At 52.2% G+C, this 15,073-nt stretch overlaps 1 protein-coding gene across 1 annotated transcript; it reads left to right on the top strand.

Annotated features, from left to right (window-relative positions):
* The first annotated feature begins 2,781 nt into the window (after positions 1-2,781).
* LOC119112510 (solute carrier family 49 member A3) lies at positions 2,782-15,021 on the top strand. The gene is made up of 10 exons (XM_037236719.1): positions 2,782-2,913; positions 4,253-4,411; positions 9,061-9,171; positions 9,717-9,825; positions 10,642-10,780; positions 11,570-11,765; positions 12,524-12,676; positions 13,049-13,205; positions 13,604-13,735; positions 13,952-15,021. The coding sequence occupies exons 1-10, from the start codon at positions 2,803-2,805 to the stop codon at positions 14,167-14,169; spliced, it is 1,485 nt and encodes a 494-aa protein (XP_037092614.1). The 5' UTR covers positions 2,782-2,802; the 3' UTR covers positions 14,170-15,021.
* Positions 15,022-15,073: the final 52 nt, after the last annotated feature.

Genomic DNA, 15,073 nt, shown 5'->3' with positions numbered 1-15,073 from the left:
AACAAGCTGTATATATATATATATATATATATATATATATATATATATATATATATATCTCTCTCTCTCTCTCTCTCTCTCTCTCTCTCTCTCTCTCTCTCTCTCTCTCTCTCTCTCTCTCTCTCTCTCTCTCTCTCTCTCTCTCTCTCTCTTCAAGTAGAACAAAATGTTCCAGACTGCACAATTTCTCTGTTAAGTAAATATGCTCCTTCATACGTCATTGTTTGATTACGTCATCGCACCCTGCCCAACGTTGCTTGTGAGCCTCTTGGCAGCCGTTATATCTGGAAATCGTGCTTACAAACGCAAGATATAAACTATTCCCCCATTATAATTTTCTCGGCCTTGATCGCCACACGGCTTGTGAACTGGCAGAACTTGGATGACTTTATTATGGCGTCATGAATGCCAAGGTGACTTTGAAATGCTCTCACAAAATACTCTTCCATTTTGACGGGCGTACAGCTCATTAAAACTAGGCAGGTTTGGGTTTTAAGAAGGACAGGGCTATGAAAGGCACCGAAAGGTCTTGGATACGGCTATTTCAGTCCAAACTCCATACAAATGTGGAACACTTCCTTCAATACGTGGAGATGCACATGTATCGAATGCAGATTTGGTGAAATATTCTTAGGTCGAATGCCAATTTGCCAAAATGGCCTATAGTCAAATGTTAATTGCTTATGTGTTGGTAAGCCAAATTTGAGTTGCCGAAGTACCTTTTGTCGAAATTTAATTAGCCGAAACGGTATTAATGGAATTCTAAATGGTCGAAATGCTCTCTAGTTAAGTATGAACTACTGAAAGGCATTTTGGTCGGAAGGTGATTTGCCAAAATGTCTAGCCAAATGCTAGTCAGTTAAATGCTGCTGAGTCGAGTACTTGTGCGTCAAAATTTTGTTTGTGGGTTGTAGATAGGCGACCCTTGACCCTCGCTCTGTGGGCGCTTTTTGGTCGACTGGTAGCTGCTCAGGCCACCCTGAGTAGCCACCAGGGTTGCAGTTTGCTATTCAGTCGGGTGGGGGAGGGGGGGGGGGGAGTTTGGCGCCCCAACCTTGGGTCTCAGACCCCAACTTTGAAAAGGAAGTGGATAAAATCCGGAAGGAAAATTGTTTGTTGGCATATTTTGGGAGTAGGTTAGGTCATGCCTCCCTCTTCACCCCTCCCCCCAACTCATTTTGCGAAACTACGCCCCTGGCAGCTGCCTTTCAGATCTCGAAAACCAAGCGAGCTCGAACCACGAGAACGATAGCATTGGAAAGCCCTCGTCAAGCTGCGCCAGATAAGCATGACCGAAGGATAGTGAACGTGACTTTTGACGGGTAAGATTATGTCTATTCTCCTGTTACTGCAAGAACTAAGCAAGCTTTGGCAATGCGTAGAGCGGCTTTCATCAGCTTTTTAACACCTCTATCGGATGCGGTCTAGTGGACATTGACATATGCGACGCATAATGTGTCATGCCAAGCCAAAGGGATGTAGGCTATTTTGCCATTGCTCCGTCCAGTTTTATCAAGAACTAGGCAAACACAACCAAGTCCAATTGCTCCATGCTCTTAGCCGTATTGGTTACACTCCAGCAAGCTGCTACCAATACGCGACTTAATCCATGGACCGCCTCTTACGGTCCGCAGGCGTTATCATTTACAAACAAAAAAACTATTCCTTATGTTCACATTTCTACAAAATATAGTCGGCTAACTTAGCACTCGACAAACTTACGTTGGTCTGATCCCAGCCCGTCATATTCTGATTTCGACAAAAAGGCGTTTCGTCAATGAGGTGTTCTGTGATTTTCCATTTCCTGAATGACCATTCTTCAAACTCAGCTCCCAACAAAAAGCCAGCGTATTGACCATTCCGTGATTTTCCATTCCTCTAACTGCATCCGCCTTTATCTCGTTTTAGTATACTGCCATTTGGCTAGTTGACTTTCGGACGATTTATTTTCGGCTAATTAACACTTTGACATAGTTCTGATTTTCGTTTCATCGATTTCCACACCTTCAAAAAGACGTGTCGTCAACATGCCATTCGCCTCTTCGCCTCTTCGCCTCTGAGCCGCTCGCCACCGTCACACGGCGATAAAAGGCCTTCGAGTTTTCACGTTCGCTAAATTAACAGCTAAAAACCATTGAGCCAGGTGTCTTGAAACCGGGACTGAGCCTCCCTCACTTTTCTAAAAATTTAACATTGGCGCCACGGGTGTTGACAGGAGAGAAAGAATCAGAAATAGATATCTCCCTTCCCAACTTGAGATGGTGGGGGTGGTTTAAGGTTTAAGGGCACGTCGGCGTCGAACGCGTGAGAGACCTCTCCCTCCCCCTGTCGCTGACTGCTTGAAGAGCCGTGGTGATATCTTACAACACTAACGACAGTGCGTACAGCAATGCAGCGTGACTGTTCCAAAAGTCAAACTGCAGACCGACACTCGTGCTCTTCTTTCCAGGCCAGACCCCGACCGGTCGCAGCCGACGTTCCATGCGCGCTGTGCATGACCATGAACACCAGATCGCGATATCAACGAGGTCTGGTACTGGACAGTGAGTGAAATTTCCGGTCATATATCATGGCCGCGAACACTCATCACCGTCTTGACTTATTGCATTACCGAATCGCTCTAATACGAGCAATGACAGACAACTTTGTTCAGCACGCCAATAAATCTCAATCGGACTTCGATGTGGCCGCGCCTGAGTGCGCCCCTGGCACGCCGGTCGGCCGGGCGGCCCGTGCGCATGCGCGTGGCAGCGGATACCGTCTCCCCAGTGTGCGGGGCGCGCGCGGCTGGTCGGTAGCGTCATGCCCGTGGGGGAGGGCGCCGCCCCGGTACCCGTGCAGCCGTACAGAGTGTACCGGCGACGCTGGCTCGTGCTGTTCGTGATTGTCGTCACCCAGGTGTCCAACGGAGCGGTGGGTATGCCTTCAGGCTGGAGCTGCGGGGCCAGCTGACTGGGCGGGCCTGCGAATTACCCAATGCTACAGGTTTTGCCTTTAAAATGCCCATGTAATGTACATTTATGCTCGTAAATGTGAGTGTACGGTGCGTGAGGGAGAGAATGTGGTCGTCTATCTATGATGGGGATCCCACCTGTTGCCGTTGATGCCTCCGTGCTGTCGTTGTTTAACAGTTAACATGTCCTAGCTGACCAGGTCGTCGAAAGGTTGACCTCGCACTGTGGTGCTGCTGCTCTGGACACAATGTCACGGCTCGCCGTCGGAACTGCGAGTTCCGATTAAGATGACTGTGTGCTGGATCCTCCCCTCTATGTGTGACGCCTTGAGTATAAGTATACAAATATTACATGAGTGCAAAACAGAAGCTGAATATAAAAAGTGGAGATTTACGAGGCTCTACAAACCATGGCATTCGACGTCCCACAAAACTTGGCATTTTGTGTCCCACAATCCTTGAGCAGCCACCTGACCGGCCCATCCTCGTACAGAGTATGTCCCGGAGCGCTGGCAGCTGAGCACTCTTCGCTGATGTCATGGACGTAACCACGCCTTATACGTTAATGGGATGCACTGCCGTCTTGGTGCCATCTTATGTATTCAAAATACAAAAATTAGTCTAACCCGCCGGCAAGTTTCTCTGGTCCCGGCCCCGCCGGCCCCAGTGCTGGTGCGTCCATGGCTGTTCACCAGGCAACCGTGTTAAATGATGCAGCTTTCTGTAGCGAGCGACCCATATATTTCGTCTTTGCGATGTCACTGTGCTAACGTCGAGCTAAACCGATCGGTCAGACTGTAGGCTCGGCACCGGCCCATGAGCGGTGACCGATGTCCCGCTGCCATAGCCCGCGCCTCTCCGACACTATGGCGAAACATGACCCGACCGCCGGCGGCTGTCAACCCTCTCTCTCGCTCTCTCACGTGATCTGACCTGGCACGGTCAGGTCACGTTGAAACGTTAAGCATGGCCCCCTTTGTGACCTGACCTGACCGGCTGCAGATGGACATGGCTCCCTTATGATCTGATCTGACCCGGTTATAAGCGAGCATGGCTACCCTCATGACATGACCTGATCCGAAAGTAAGTGAACATAGCTCTCCTCATGACCTGACCTGATTCGGCTGTGGGTGAGTATTGCTCTCCTTGTGACCTGACCTGACCAGGCCGTAGGTAAACATCACTCTCCTCGCGACCTGACCTAATTCGGCCGCAGATGAATATGGCTCCCTGACCTGACCCGCCGTAGGTGATCATGGCTTCATGGATCATGGATCATGGATCATGGCCCGCCGGCAGGCATGGCTCTCATTCTCGCCCGTGGCCAGCTACGCGGCCCACTACTACGACACGACGCTGGACAACATCAACTGGCAGATGACGCAGTTCATGATCGTGCAGCTGATCGTCACGCCGTTCATCATGTGGGCCGTCGACCACTGGAGCTTCCGCTGGGTGGTGAGCGCCCGTGGCGGCCGTGTCTGTCGCTTGTTGCGCTGAGATTTTGTGCACGCGTAATGTAAAATTACATCAGCAAAACAATAGCGTGCAATGGTTCTGTGCTGAGCACTATTGAGTGTCTAGTGACGAAAGACGGTAGAAGTGGCAGAAAGCAAATGCGGGCCACACTTCAGCTTGGCTTCCAAACAAAACGCGTCGTGCATTAACCCGGCATTGACCGGGGGCAAGGGTCAAATCTGCACCACCTACCCAATATCCGCGATGATTCAAAAACATTGATGAGTTCTACGCCTTTTGTCAAAGTAAGAACAATGAGATCATAAACGATCAAGCGTGAGTGTGACGTCACAATGACCGTCATGTCTGCCGATTTTTCTTTACAAAAGCGCAAAGCCGCAGATAAGCTGTCACAGAAGCCGGACGAAAGAACACATTCTATTCCTGTAAACGGAAATTGTAAGCTAGTTAGTCCATCCTTTGTATGCCTGCTGTTGTGCTGTTTCAATTTTACAGATTGAAATATTGGCATGTCGAAGAACAAAATACTGATTAAACGTTCACTCGACACGTTTTGGCCTCAGACTCAAAATGATGGAAACGTGAAAGAAGGTGTCCTAGATTTGACTATGAAAGATGCCTTCATCAGATTTTAAGCGATTATCCGCAACAACGACTGAGTTATGGCTTGAAATCTATCGCACGCCTGCTGCCCGTGCTCAGGTGGCCCAGGTCCGCGACGGCGGGTGGTGGGGACCAGATCTGTCGCGGCGGCACGGTGACGGGGCGGCGGAAGCCGTTGATCGGTTTGGCACGCGAACCGACGACCACGTGACTGGCGGCGAGCTTCAAGGGTTTCAGGCTGCGCTGCCGGCGGGACTGAGCTGTCAAAAACAACGCAAGAATCGATTCAATCGCTTATTCATCACTAAGGTCATCCATTTGACCCTGGCCTCAGACGGTTTATAAACAAGTAACCGCTCTTGATCACGTATCTGACCCCCATAATTGCGGCTAAGGTCTACCGCTTTGCGTTTAGATGGTTCAAATATGACGGAAATAAATAAACCAAAATAGACCTAGAGACCAAGGTTTCAGCTCTCATTTGCACGACACGTGCCCTTGGTTCCAGGTCTAGTACGGCGGACATAACATTGGATACCTTCCTACCGGTCATCTTTGATCAAGGCAAAATGACTTCACACCATGAGATACACTTCTAAATTAAATGCGCGGTGAGAGCGATCAGATATCCCGAAATAGCATTTCAAAATTTTTGACCTAGACCTGTGATCTTGAAGCACACTTAAACTTAAGTTTACCGTGTGGTCTGAGACTGCACGCCACGGTGCTGTCGGCTGCGATTTCATTTCTTGAACTCGGCCCGGCCTTCCTTGAGATGAGCAAAGGGGTCAGATCTGCCCCATTCGGTCAATGGTGTGCCAATGATTAGCCCGGTCAGTACCGAGTAAAGCTGCAGTGTCAGATACTAGATAGCGTCTTTTTGTCGGGTATCATTTGCTTGCTCTCCTGCAATTTTTGTCATTGTGTGGAGCAACATCGTGTTCGGCGACTGGGGCCAACAAAATTACTATTTTCTTTCATTTTAATTTTGCATTAGTCTTGCCCGCTAAGCGTAACACTGAGTCGGACGTCATTATTTATGCGTAACACCGAGTCGGACGTCATTATTTACGCGTAACACTGAGTCGGACGTCATTATTTACGCGTAACACTGAGTCGGACGTCATTATTTATGCGCATTTTACGCTGCTATTGTCTGTGCGATGAAGGGTGTTCACATATCTTTAATTTTGATGCGTCGTGGCTTTCGCAATGCTACGCAGCACAGCGCGCATTAGAGAAGCAGTGAGCGCTTGTCGCCTGCCCAGCGTGTGAGCTGTCTGCTCTGCCCTGCCGTCTGTTTACCAGAGAAGGTCGACATTGCAACACCACGCAGGCCGACCTAAATGCCTGCTTCCGGAGAACGAACATCTGCTTAATCAGGGACAATTTTGCATCTCAGTATGTGTGCAACCTCGTGACTAGGGTTGTCGCTTTGCATTATTGCATGAGGGCCCTTGCCCCCATGTTGAGTTGCCCCCAATGCTGGCTTGAGCTCCCTCCCCCCCCCCAATATTTTTGGCTGGGATATCACAAAAACATAAGACAAAGTTTTTCATCACAGGAAGCCTACCTTCTTTGGGTAAGCATTATTTGCTAGCCCTGACTACCGGTAGCCGGGAAAAAAATCAGCAGCCAAGAAGTCAAATGACCAAAAATAGAATGAGATTAAGTCAGATGCCAAAAAGTCCAACAGCATTAAAGTCAACTGCAAAAAGTCAAAAAGCCAAAAAGTCATAGGAACGAAAGGTGAAATCGCAAAAAGTCAAAACGATAAAAGTCAAACGCAAACGGCGAAATAGACGAAAGGTCAAATGGGATAAAAGTTAAATGGATAAACATCAAACGGGAAGATGTCGAAAGAACAAAAGGTCAAGTGCCAAAAAGTGAAATACTAAAAACTAAAACAACTAAATTCAGATGTAAAAATCACAAGATGACGGTCAGATTTCAAATAGCACAGGGATGAAAGTCAAAAGGGATCAAGACCGCATGGATAACCGTCTACCCATCTTCCCCCTTCCTTTGTAACGTCCTCCACTTGTATGCTAACAGGGAACAAGACGAGTCGAAAAAATCCAAGTCAAAATAAAAGAGGTGCCTGAGAACCCTGAAACAACTAATAAAAAAACTCGTCCATTGCGCGGGGAGCTTACAGGTCAAATCTCGGCATCCCGCGACTTCTGCGCAGCCATGAGGCCTGTGCGTCTCATTCACTTACATTAGGAGGCTGCTGGGCCTCGTTCACGTGTCAACCGCAAGGGCCCTCTTCTTGTAGGTGTTGTCAGAGACGGCGTAGCAGGGAGGGAGCAAAAGGGCAGGTACCCAGCCTCATAGTTGGGCGAGGAGATCCCAATTCGTGTTAAAAAGACCTTTTTGCATCAAGTCGTGAATTGGGCTGGGGCTTCAACACTAAATGTGTCGAATTACGGAGTCCGTGGAAAAATCACCTAGCTAAATCCATCTTAACATCTGCCCATACAACTGCGAAAACTTGATAAGTTTAACGGACAACTGGATCAAAAATTTGGCCGCAAAGTAACTAGTTACCAGCCGAGCGTTTAAAAAAGCCAATTTTCGATTCAAAGCTAAGACCCGGCCTTTTACTCCTTTCATACTCTTACAGAGCCGATAAGTGGCTATCCCGCCTGGCTGAGCGGGGCGGACTTCATTCGCTGCCCCGTCCTCAGCCCTCCTCAAACTACGTTTATCACTTTTGACTCTTTCTTTTTTGAGCTTTCGCCTTTTCATTTTATCCCTTTTAAGTTCGATCCATTTAACTTTTCCCGTTCGACTTTTCAACCTTAAAGTTTTATCGTTTTTACTTTTATTGGGTTTTGCTTTTTGCGGCTGACTTTGATTAGTTTGAGTTTTTGTCCTTTTGACTTTTCGTCCTCCTGACTTTATTGTTTTTTGCCTTGTTGGATTTGACTTTTACCTTGTTTGACGTTTTGCCATTTTACTTTTTTTCCTTTCATTTCTTATCTTTTGACTTTTGGTCCTGTAACCATGACTACCACGCTGCTCAAGTATGAGCATTTTGTTAAGTGGTCCAATGTTGACAATGAAGATTACCTTTTGTCAAAACAAATGGGCCAAATTTATGGAGAAACAACTTTAGGGCAGGTCGTCAGGCCTTTGGTACGGCCGAACCACTTACAAAAATTGCCCCCTCCCCCTTGCTCAGAAGGCAATGCGTCTTACACGAAGGCTGTTAGCGGAAAAAATGAAAATGACATTGCAAGCTAATTAACCTAACTCTTTCCCTATTTATACCTCCTCTGCCCAGCGTATGCAAATCTACGCATCAGTTGCAGAATTGTGGCTACCCTTTCTTGCTCAAGATTAAGTCCACCTACCCAGCCTGTCGTAACCTACACTATCAATCAATCTCCAGACACGAATTACATCAGCTCACGCACGACAACCGCGTTTGTGTCATCGCATGCTGACCATAGTAGGCGGGTGACTGGACCTGGGCGATAAGCGCGACGTAAATCCTAGCGCCGCTCGTGTTCGATAGCGCCTCGATAAGGGCAATATAGATCACGGTCAGCGACAGGAGAGCCGAGGGGACTGATAACGTCTCCTTGGTTCACCGAGTAATAACCCTCGAACTGTAATGGCCAGCGAATAAACTGCCTCAACAAAGGGATGTGCGTTGCTGTTTCTGGTCTCAGTGACCTCGCCGTGTCTTGCCGTTGACTGGGCTTCCATTTAGTGCTTTGAAAAAGCAGTCGGCAACACGCGGATTTCCGCGTAAAAAGATGTCATCTTAAAATGGCACGTCACTAGTTAGTAATGGCTTGCCGCGAATGGTAATGGCATCCTGCGCTTTTTGCCACTCCTAAACCTATCGCTGATGTGGACGCAATAATGGTGTTTAAATGAGCTTGTGCGGCGGAACACCCGTACCGGCGAGTAAATAGAGTGCGTTTATTGGCAGCGCGATGCGCCATGAGCAACGCATCCGCCCTGCGCGGAGAGCATGGCGACGTTTTGTATCGAGCATCTCGTGCCCCCAGGTGGTGATCGGAGCGGTGCTGAACGGGCTCGGCATGGCCGTCAAGGGCATCAGCACCTGGGACCTGGTGACCCCGACCCACCTCAGATACGCCCTCACCATGGTCGGATCGGTACGCACTCAACGCTATCGGGTGACAACGCTGTCTTGTTCAAACGGATGAGATTCCTGCGCGGTCGGTTGTCGATGAAGCATGACTGGATATTCCCACCAGAGTCACAGCGTCAAGGTGCGAAATCGCTGGGTAACATAACCTCGATTAGCACGTGGTGTCTCAATGTACCCGAAATGTGCAATGTATAATGCGCCTTGTGCAATGCACTTTCGATGTACATTGCACCTTGCGTGATCGTCCCGGTCGCATGTTATGCCAGCCTGCGCCTGCTGGTTGGTAAAGTAAGACGGAGGACAGCGAGCCTTGTGACATAGAAGGGAAGACATCCCCCCGTGCTTTGTCATGCTCCATGCCATCTAACCAACCGTGACTGAGCTCGTGACGTAAGCTGTGACGTCATTTGAGGCAGGTGCTGACGCACGTGATTGACGTGTGCTGGTGGCGTGTGGCAGTTACGTGTACGTGTGGCGTGTGGCCGTCAGCCGCTGACGCGTCGTGATGCGTCTTGACACGCCGTGACGCGCCGTGACGCGCCGTGACAGGTGGCGGCGGCCGTGGCCCAGCCCTTCACGCTGGTCATCCCGACGCGGTACTCGCAGGCGTGGCATCCGCAGGGCGAGCGGACCCTGAGCACTACACTCTCGTCGCTGGGTGAGCGGCCGCCGGCGCCGCCCGGCGCCGTGCGTGTCCACCCTCGCACGTGTGTAGCGGGGTCGACATGTGCGACATGTGCGGGTGGAAGAGACACGCTGGCGCTGATCCCGACGTGGTCGGCCGTCAGGCATGTCTGGAGGCCAATCACACACCGTTTGGGATGGCGGCGGCGCGCTGGGGCCGTGTGGCCACGGATTAGGCGTTTTCTTACGAACACCAACCGACGGCGTCTAAACTCATGTTGCTTGCCTCAGCGAGTTGCATAAAGTCACTCCAATCCCCAAAATTGATTCCACCATTGCCAAGTGCTCTACTCGCTTCAGACTTCTCCCCTCCGCTCACCCGCTCTTTCCTAAATGGCTGCCAATTGGGTCCTGAAGCGCATTTTGCCGCGCAGACATAACGGGGGTGTCCATCGTGATAAACCGACGAAACTTAATAGGGGCACTGTGTGGGCACACAAAACTCAGTGGTAAATATGGGCACTGCACTTCCCACTACGTCGAAGAATCGTAAGAACACCGGCACACATTGCCTTTATCATTAATCGACCGTCATTGCATGCGACCATCATTGGATCAGCGGTGCACAGACACGCCGTCACCGAACATCAGCCTTGTGCGCCAATACATCTGTGAATGCCGTCCTACGGACACCAATCCGTCTCCACCTCATGCACGGGACAGCCTTGCGTTCGGACTGTGTATACTCTAGTCTGCGCGCGCCTCTGCGGTCGGCACTCCGTGCGCAGTTTCGTGTGTAGCGTGTTAGGCAGCAGTAGCGGCGGCCAGCGTCATGTCCTCCCGTCTCCAGCCAACCCGATCGGCTGCATGCTCGGCATCTCCGTCACGCCGCTCTACGTGACGAAGCCGGCTGACGTGCCACTCATCAACACCATCTGGGCCTTCCCGGCCATCATCGCTGCGCTGGCGGCCATCTTCGGCGTCACCATGTGAGCGATGTGCGCGGCGTGCAGCACTCAGCTGGCATCGCGGGCATGAATTCTGCTTCGCCGCTGATGGTTGGCAGAGGACAGGCTCCCGAACTTTGCCGACTTGACATTTTGCTGATGAATGCTTATTGTGTTTATGTGTGCGTGAACAGAAACTCTGAAAACCTCAAAGTGGCCTCCAATCGGCACCCATGGGGACGCATCGCTTGATACGGATAAGCAAGCTCCTTAACGACCTGTGAACTGATACCGATCAGCAGCAGCCCCAGTGCGCAGTCTGTCTGTCCACCCATGTTTTTCAGCACCACTGATCTGGTCCGGAACATTGTAGGGGCTGCGACGAGCGCTTGATTTTCTGCATCCGCCAGTGACTGGTAACCCTTGCTCGCAAGTCTCACCCATAACCCGCTGGTGCCCGAAACCTGTGACCCGTTCCCGCAGGTCATGGCCCTCCCCTTACCTGTGACCCGTGTTCGTCAGGTCACACCCCTCTAATGACCTGTGACATTTGCTCACCAAGTCAAACCTCTCCTTTACCTGTGACCCGTATCCGTCAGGTCGTGATCTCTCCCCCGACCTATGACCTGTACCGTCAGATCACATCTCACCTCTGACTGGTGACCCGCACCCGTCAAGTCAAACTTTCCCCTGATTTGTGACCGGTACCCGTCAGATCGCACCTGACCTCTGACCTGTGACCCGTACCCGTCAGTTCGCACCTTACCCCTGATATCTGCTCCGTACCTGTCAGGTCACACCTCACCCCGACCTGTGACCGGTGTCCGCCAGGTCACACCCGCCGACGCCGCCGAGCCCGAGCGCGGCCCACTGTCGGCGCGCCGAGCCGTTCTGGCGAACGATGCGGACGCTGCTGACCAGCCGGCCGCTGCTCATCCTGGCGTGCTGCTTCGGTCCGGCCATCGGCGCCATGAATGGCGTGGCCACGCTGCTCGGGCAGATGCTCTGCACCACTGGCTACTCGACCGTCAGTACACGGGGCGTAAGGGGGGGGGGGGGACAGATGTGACAGATGTGACAGATGATCACGCAGGGCGTGTGTTCCTGATCGCTCCTGGTGACGAACGAAGGTCACGTGACGCCTAAATAGTAGCGCTAAGTCTAAGCCCACCACCACCATAATGTTGGCTTTCATGATCACTAGCTACTGCGACGATCATTGCGATCCCAGCCACTTTTTGTCGCCGGGATTTTCGGCCAAGTTACTCGTTCTGATTGCTTGTAGATCAGCGAGAAAAAGCATGTTGGGAGTTGCTTCGTGTGTTGTGACTTTGCCACCCAATCGGTGCCATATCTGCCCAAGGGATAATATTTTCAGAGGTCTAGGAATGTGCTGAAAGGTAAACGGGGTGGAGTACGGCGGAACGGATCGAATTTCACGTCATTTGTTCCCAAGCATCACTGTGGGCTCGATGTGAGATGTACGCGTGAGGACCGTCTCCTGTGTGCTTCAGCGTGTACGAATTCATACCCGTGCCAGTAAGCCAGACAGCGGAGCGAAGCTGCACTTCTCCTGTCGCACCGCGAAACGAAAACAGCCGACTTGTGACAGCTTGACGCGGCGACCGAGAAACGGCCGCGAAATCTATGCCAGTTGGGCTGAACAAAACAGTGTTTTCTCCGACGGAGCGCGCGGCGCTGAATCAAGGATCTAATCATACCAATTCCACGACACAGATGTTGTGCCTGAAGCAATTGCTGATTGAATCTTTTTCTCGCCTCCAGGGTTTTGTCGGTCTATGCGGCGCTCTGTTGTTCGGATGCGGCATTCCCGGTGCCATCTTACTGGGCCTGATCGCCATGAAGACAGGGAAGGCTGTAGAGACAGTCAAGATCTCCTACTCAATGACGGCTGTCTGCCTTATCATATTTTGTCAGGTCAGTCATGAGTGCGATAGGCTTCCGTTTTCCGGTGGCCGCATCCTAGTTTTTGTTGTAATGCACAGGTTAGTCTTTCTGTTTTATCCAAAGCCGTTTGAGGGGAACTGAGAATTTGTGGTCCCCACAACCTGTTTTCCCCCTTGCTTTTCGAAACACAAGACCCTAGGCCGCTGTAAGGCCTGTGCTCGGCGCGAAGCTCGCCGACGCTGTGGCGCCCCCTGCTCCAGTCGGTGCCTTGTTCACCTGCCTTCTGCCGTCAGTAATGCAGCTTATCAGTGGCACCGCTCGGGCACGGGTCTGCGACAGCTGCAGTGGCCGATGAAGGTGACCAGTGACCGGTGACCGATGAGTGAGGCTGGCGTGCCGCAGGCGGCGCGGTACCCGGACCTGCAGTGGCTGCTGGCGCTCTCCATCGGTCTGGTCGGCCTGGTCGGCGTCGGCACGTACCCGCTAGCCATCGAGCTCGGCGTCGAGGCCACGTATCCCATCGACCAGACCTACAGCAACTCACTCATCTTCATACCGGGTCAGTGGGCTGGGGAGCAGCGCGCGTCTGAGAGCCTCGGGGCGAGCTCTGTCTGCTTGACGCAGAGGCTGCTCTTGATGACAATGAATGTAGAACTTGAAGAACGTTGCGTGGCATGCGACAAGTTTACGGCTCAACGCCTGTACAATCACGCGCTGACAGTCAAACACAGGTCAGCAATCGATTAACCTAGCTGTTAGGGCACAGGCCACCGTGTCCTTTGCCGGAACCCCCACGTCAGGCCCGGGGCACCATGCCTTGACGAGTGCGTTACACTCACGCCCCGTCCAGCGAGGCCGGGACTCCGGAATCACGGACCTGCTCACGCTCTCTGTTGTCGCTGCACTACTATGCCCGTGGCGTCGGCGCCGTCGTCACCGGCTGGCGCGTTGTCGCAGGCTCTCTGGTGGGGGCCGTGCTGGTGGTGCTCGGCACGGCCATGGGCCGGCCCATCTCGCCCGCAGCCCAGCTGAGAGAGGTCTGCACGGTAGATGGCGCTGCCGGCGCCGTCCAGCCGCTCGACTACACCAGTACGTCACGGTGACGGCGCACCGTCTCCCCTCTCACAAACGCTCTAATCAGCTCATGTTTTCACAACCGCATAGTGTGGCAGACCAACCGTGGTAGCTACTATCAGCGGCGGCCGCATTCTTTAACGGTATGTGCTTGTATTCATGCCTATCTTTCACGCCAGTTTCGTGCCGACAACCACTACGGGCTGTGATGACTGTGCGCGCCGTCGCCAGACTACTACATCCTGATGACGTCACTGATCTCGGTATCAGCGGTCGGCTTCACGCTTCTGTTCGACACGCCGTACCACCGCTCGAACCGGGACGCGGCCGGGTCCCCCTCCGACACCGAGCCAGTCGTTGACGCCGACACCGACGCCGACGCCGACTCCGCTACCACCGCCGTCGCCGCCGCCGTCACCGACGGACCGACGGTCGTGGCTGTGACGTAGGCGGCGCACTGGCCTGGCAGCTGCGCCCGGACGTGCAGGCCAGCCGACAGGGGCCGGCTCCCGTGGCCGGCGGTGTGCGCCGCGCAGGCTCACGGACGCACCGAGCTGCGCGCTGGAGCGCGGCTGCTGTCAAAGCCACCAAGGCTTTGCCTTGATTCGTGTCACGAAGCGTTCTTTGGACAGTATACCCAGACGTGGATGGGCGTGGTCGAAGCCCGTGGCGGGTCCGGGCGGTGCTGCGGGCGGTGCTGTGTACCTAGTGAAATGAGACGGCTGGCTTCTTGGGAGGTATTGTGTGCTCATGTCGCCAGGCGGCGCGGAGTGTTCCAAAGAGCGTGGCCGGTCCATGCAAGATGCATAAGGATGGACTGCGACCGGCCGCGTCTACTCCTCGCACGAGACAAAGCATGGTTCGATGACGTCATCAGAGTTTGCCTGCATGGCCATGAACGATAGCTGTTCCCATCAGGGACCAGCACCGCCAATCATAGCATAGCACAATTTGAACGTCAGAGCGAAATATTAGCACGAGGTCCTGTGGTCGAGTTCTAAATGACGTTTGTTGGGTGGAGATGCGTCAATAGCGGACTAACGGCGCGGCTGGGGGTCGCGCCAAATGGTGGACTCTGCAAATGTGAAGTCAGTTAAGCAACGAAAGGAAACATGTCCACATGGACAAAAGGGGAATGCATCAACATATCAAATGCGCTGCGAAGAACAACGTGATAGTAACTTTTATGACTGTTGATGTCTAAGAACGCATGCGCAACTACGGAGACATACATCAAAACATTTACCATGCCAAAGTGACGAATGCCAGGTGCGTTGTGCATAATAAACAAGCAATGCTCAGGACTACGTTTCAGCTCGTGAGAGATCAGCAGGGGATTTCAGAGCCGTTCTG

This window comes from Pollicipes pollicipes, unplaced genomic scaffold, assembly GCF_011947565.3.
Source record: "Pollicipes pollicipes isolate AB1234 unplaced genomic scaffold, Ppol_2.1 Scaffold_7261;HRSCAF=8764_pilon_pilon_pilon, whole genome shotgun sequence".
NCBI classification, from domain to species: Eukaryota; Metazoa; Arthropoda; class Thecostraca; order Pollicipedomorpha; family Pollicipedidae; genus Pollicipes; species Pollicipes pollicipes.
The sequence above is the reverse complement of the archived record's forward strand: the minus strand, read 5'-3'. Positions and strand labels throughout refer to the sequence as shown.

Bases quoted from the DNA above. Each gene is read 5' to 3' on its own strand.
- LOC119112510 (XM_037236719.1), top strand. From the start codon at position 2,803: ATGCCCGTGGGGGAGGGCGCCGCCCCGGTACCCGTGCAGCCGTACAGA. The intron at 4,412-9,060 runs GTGAGCGCCCGT...TCGTGCCCCCAG, and splicing joins ACTGGAGCTTCCGCTGGGTG to GTGGTGATCGGAGCGGTGCT. The intron at 13,736-13,951 runs GTACGTCACGGT...CGCCGTCGCCAG, and splicing joins CCAGCCGCTCGACTACACCA to ACTACTACATCCTGATGACG.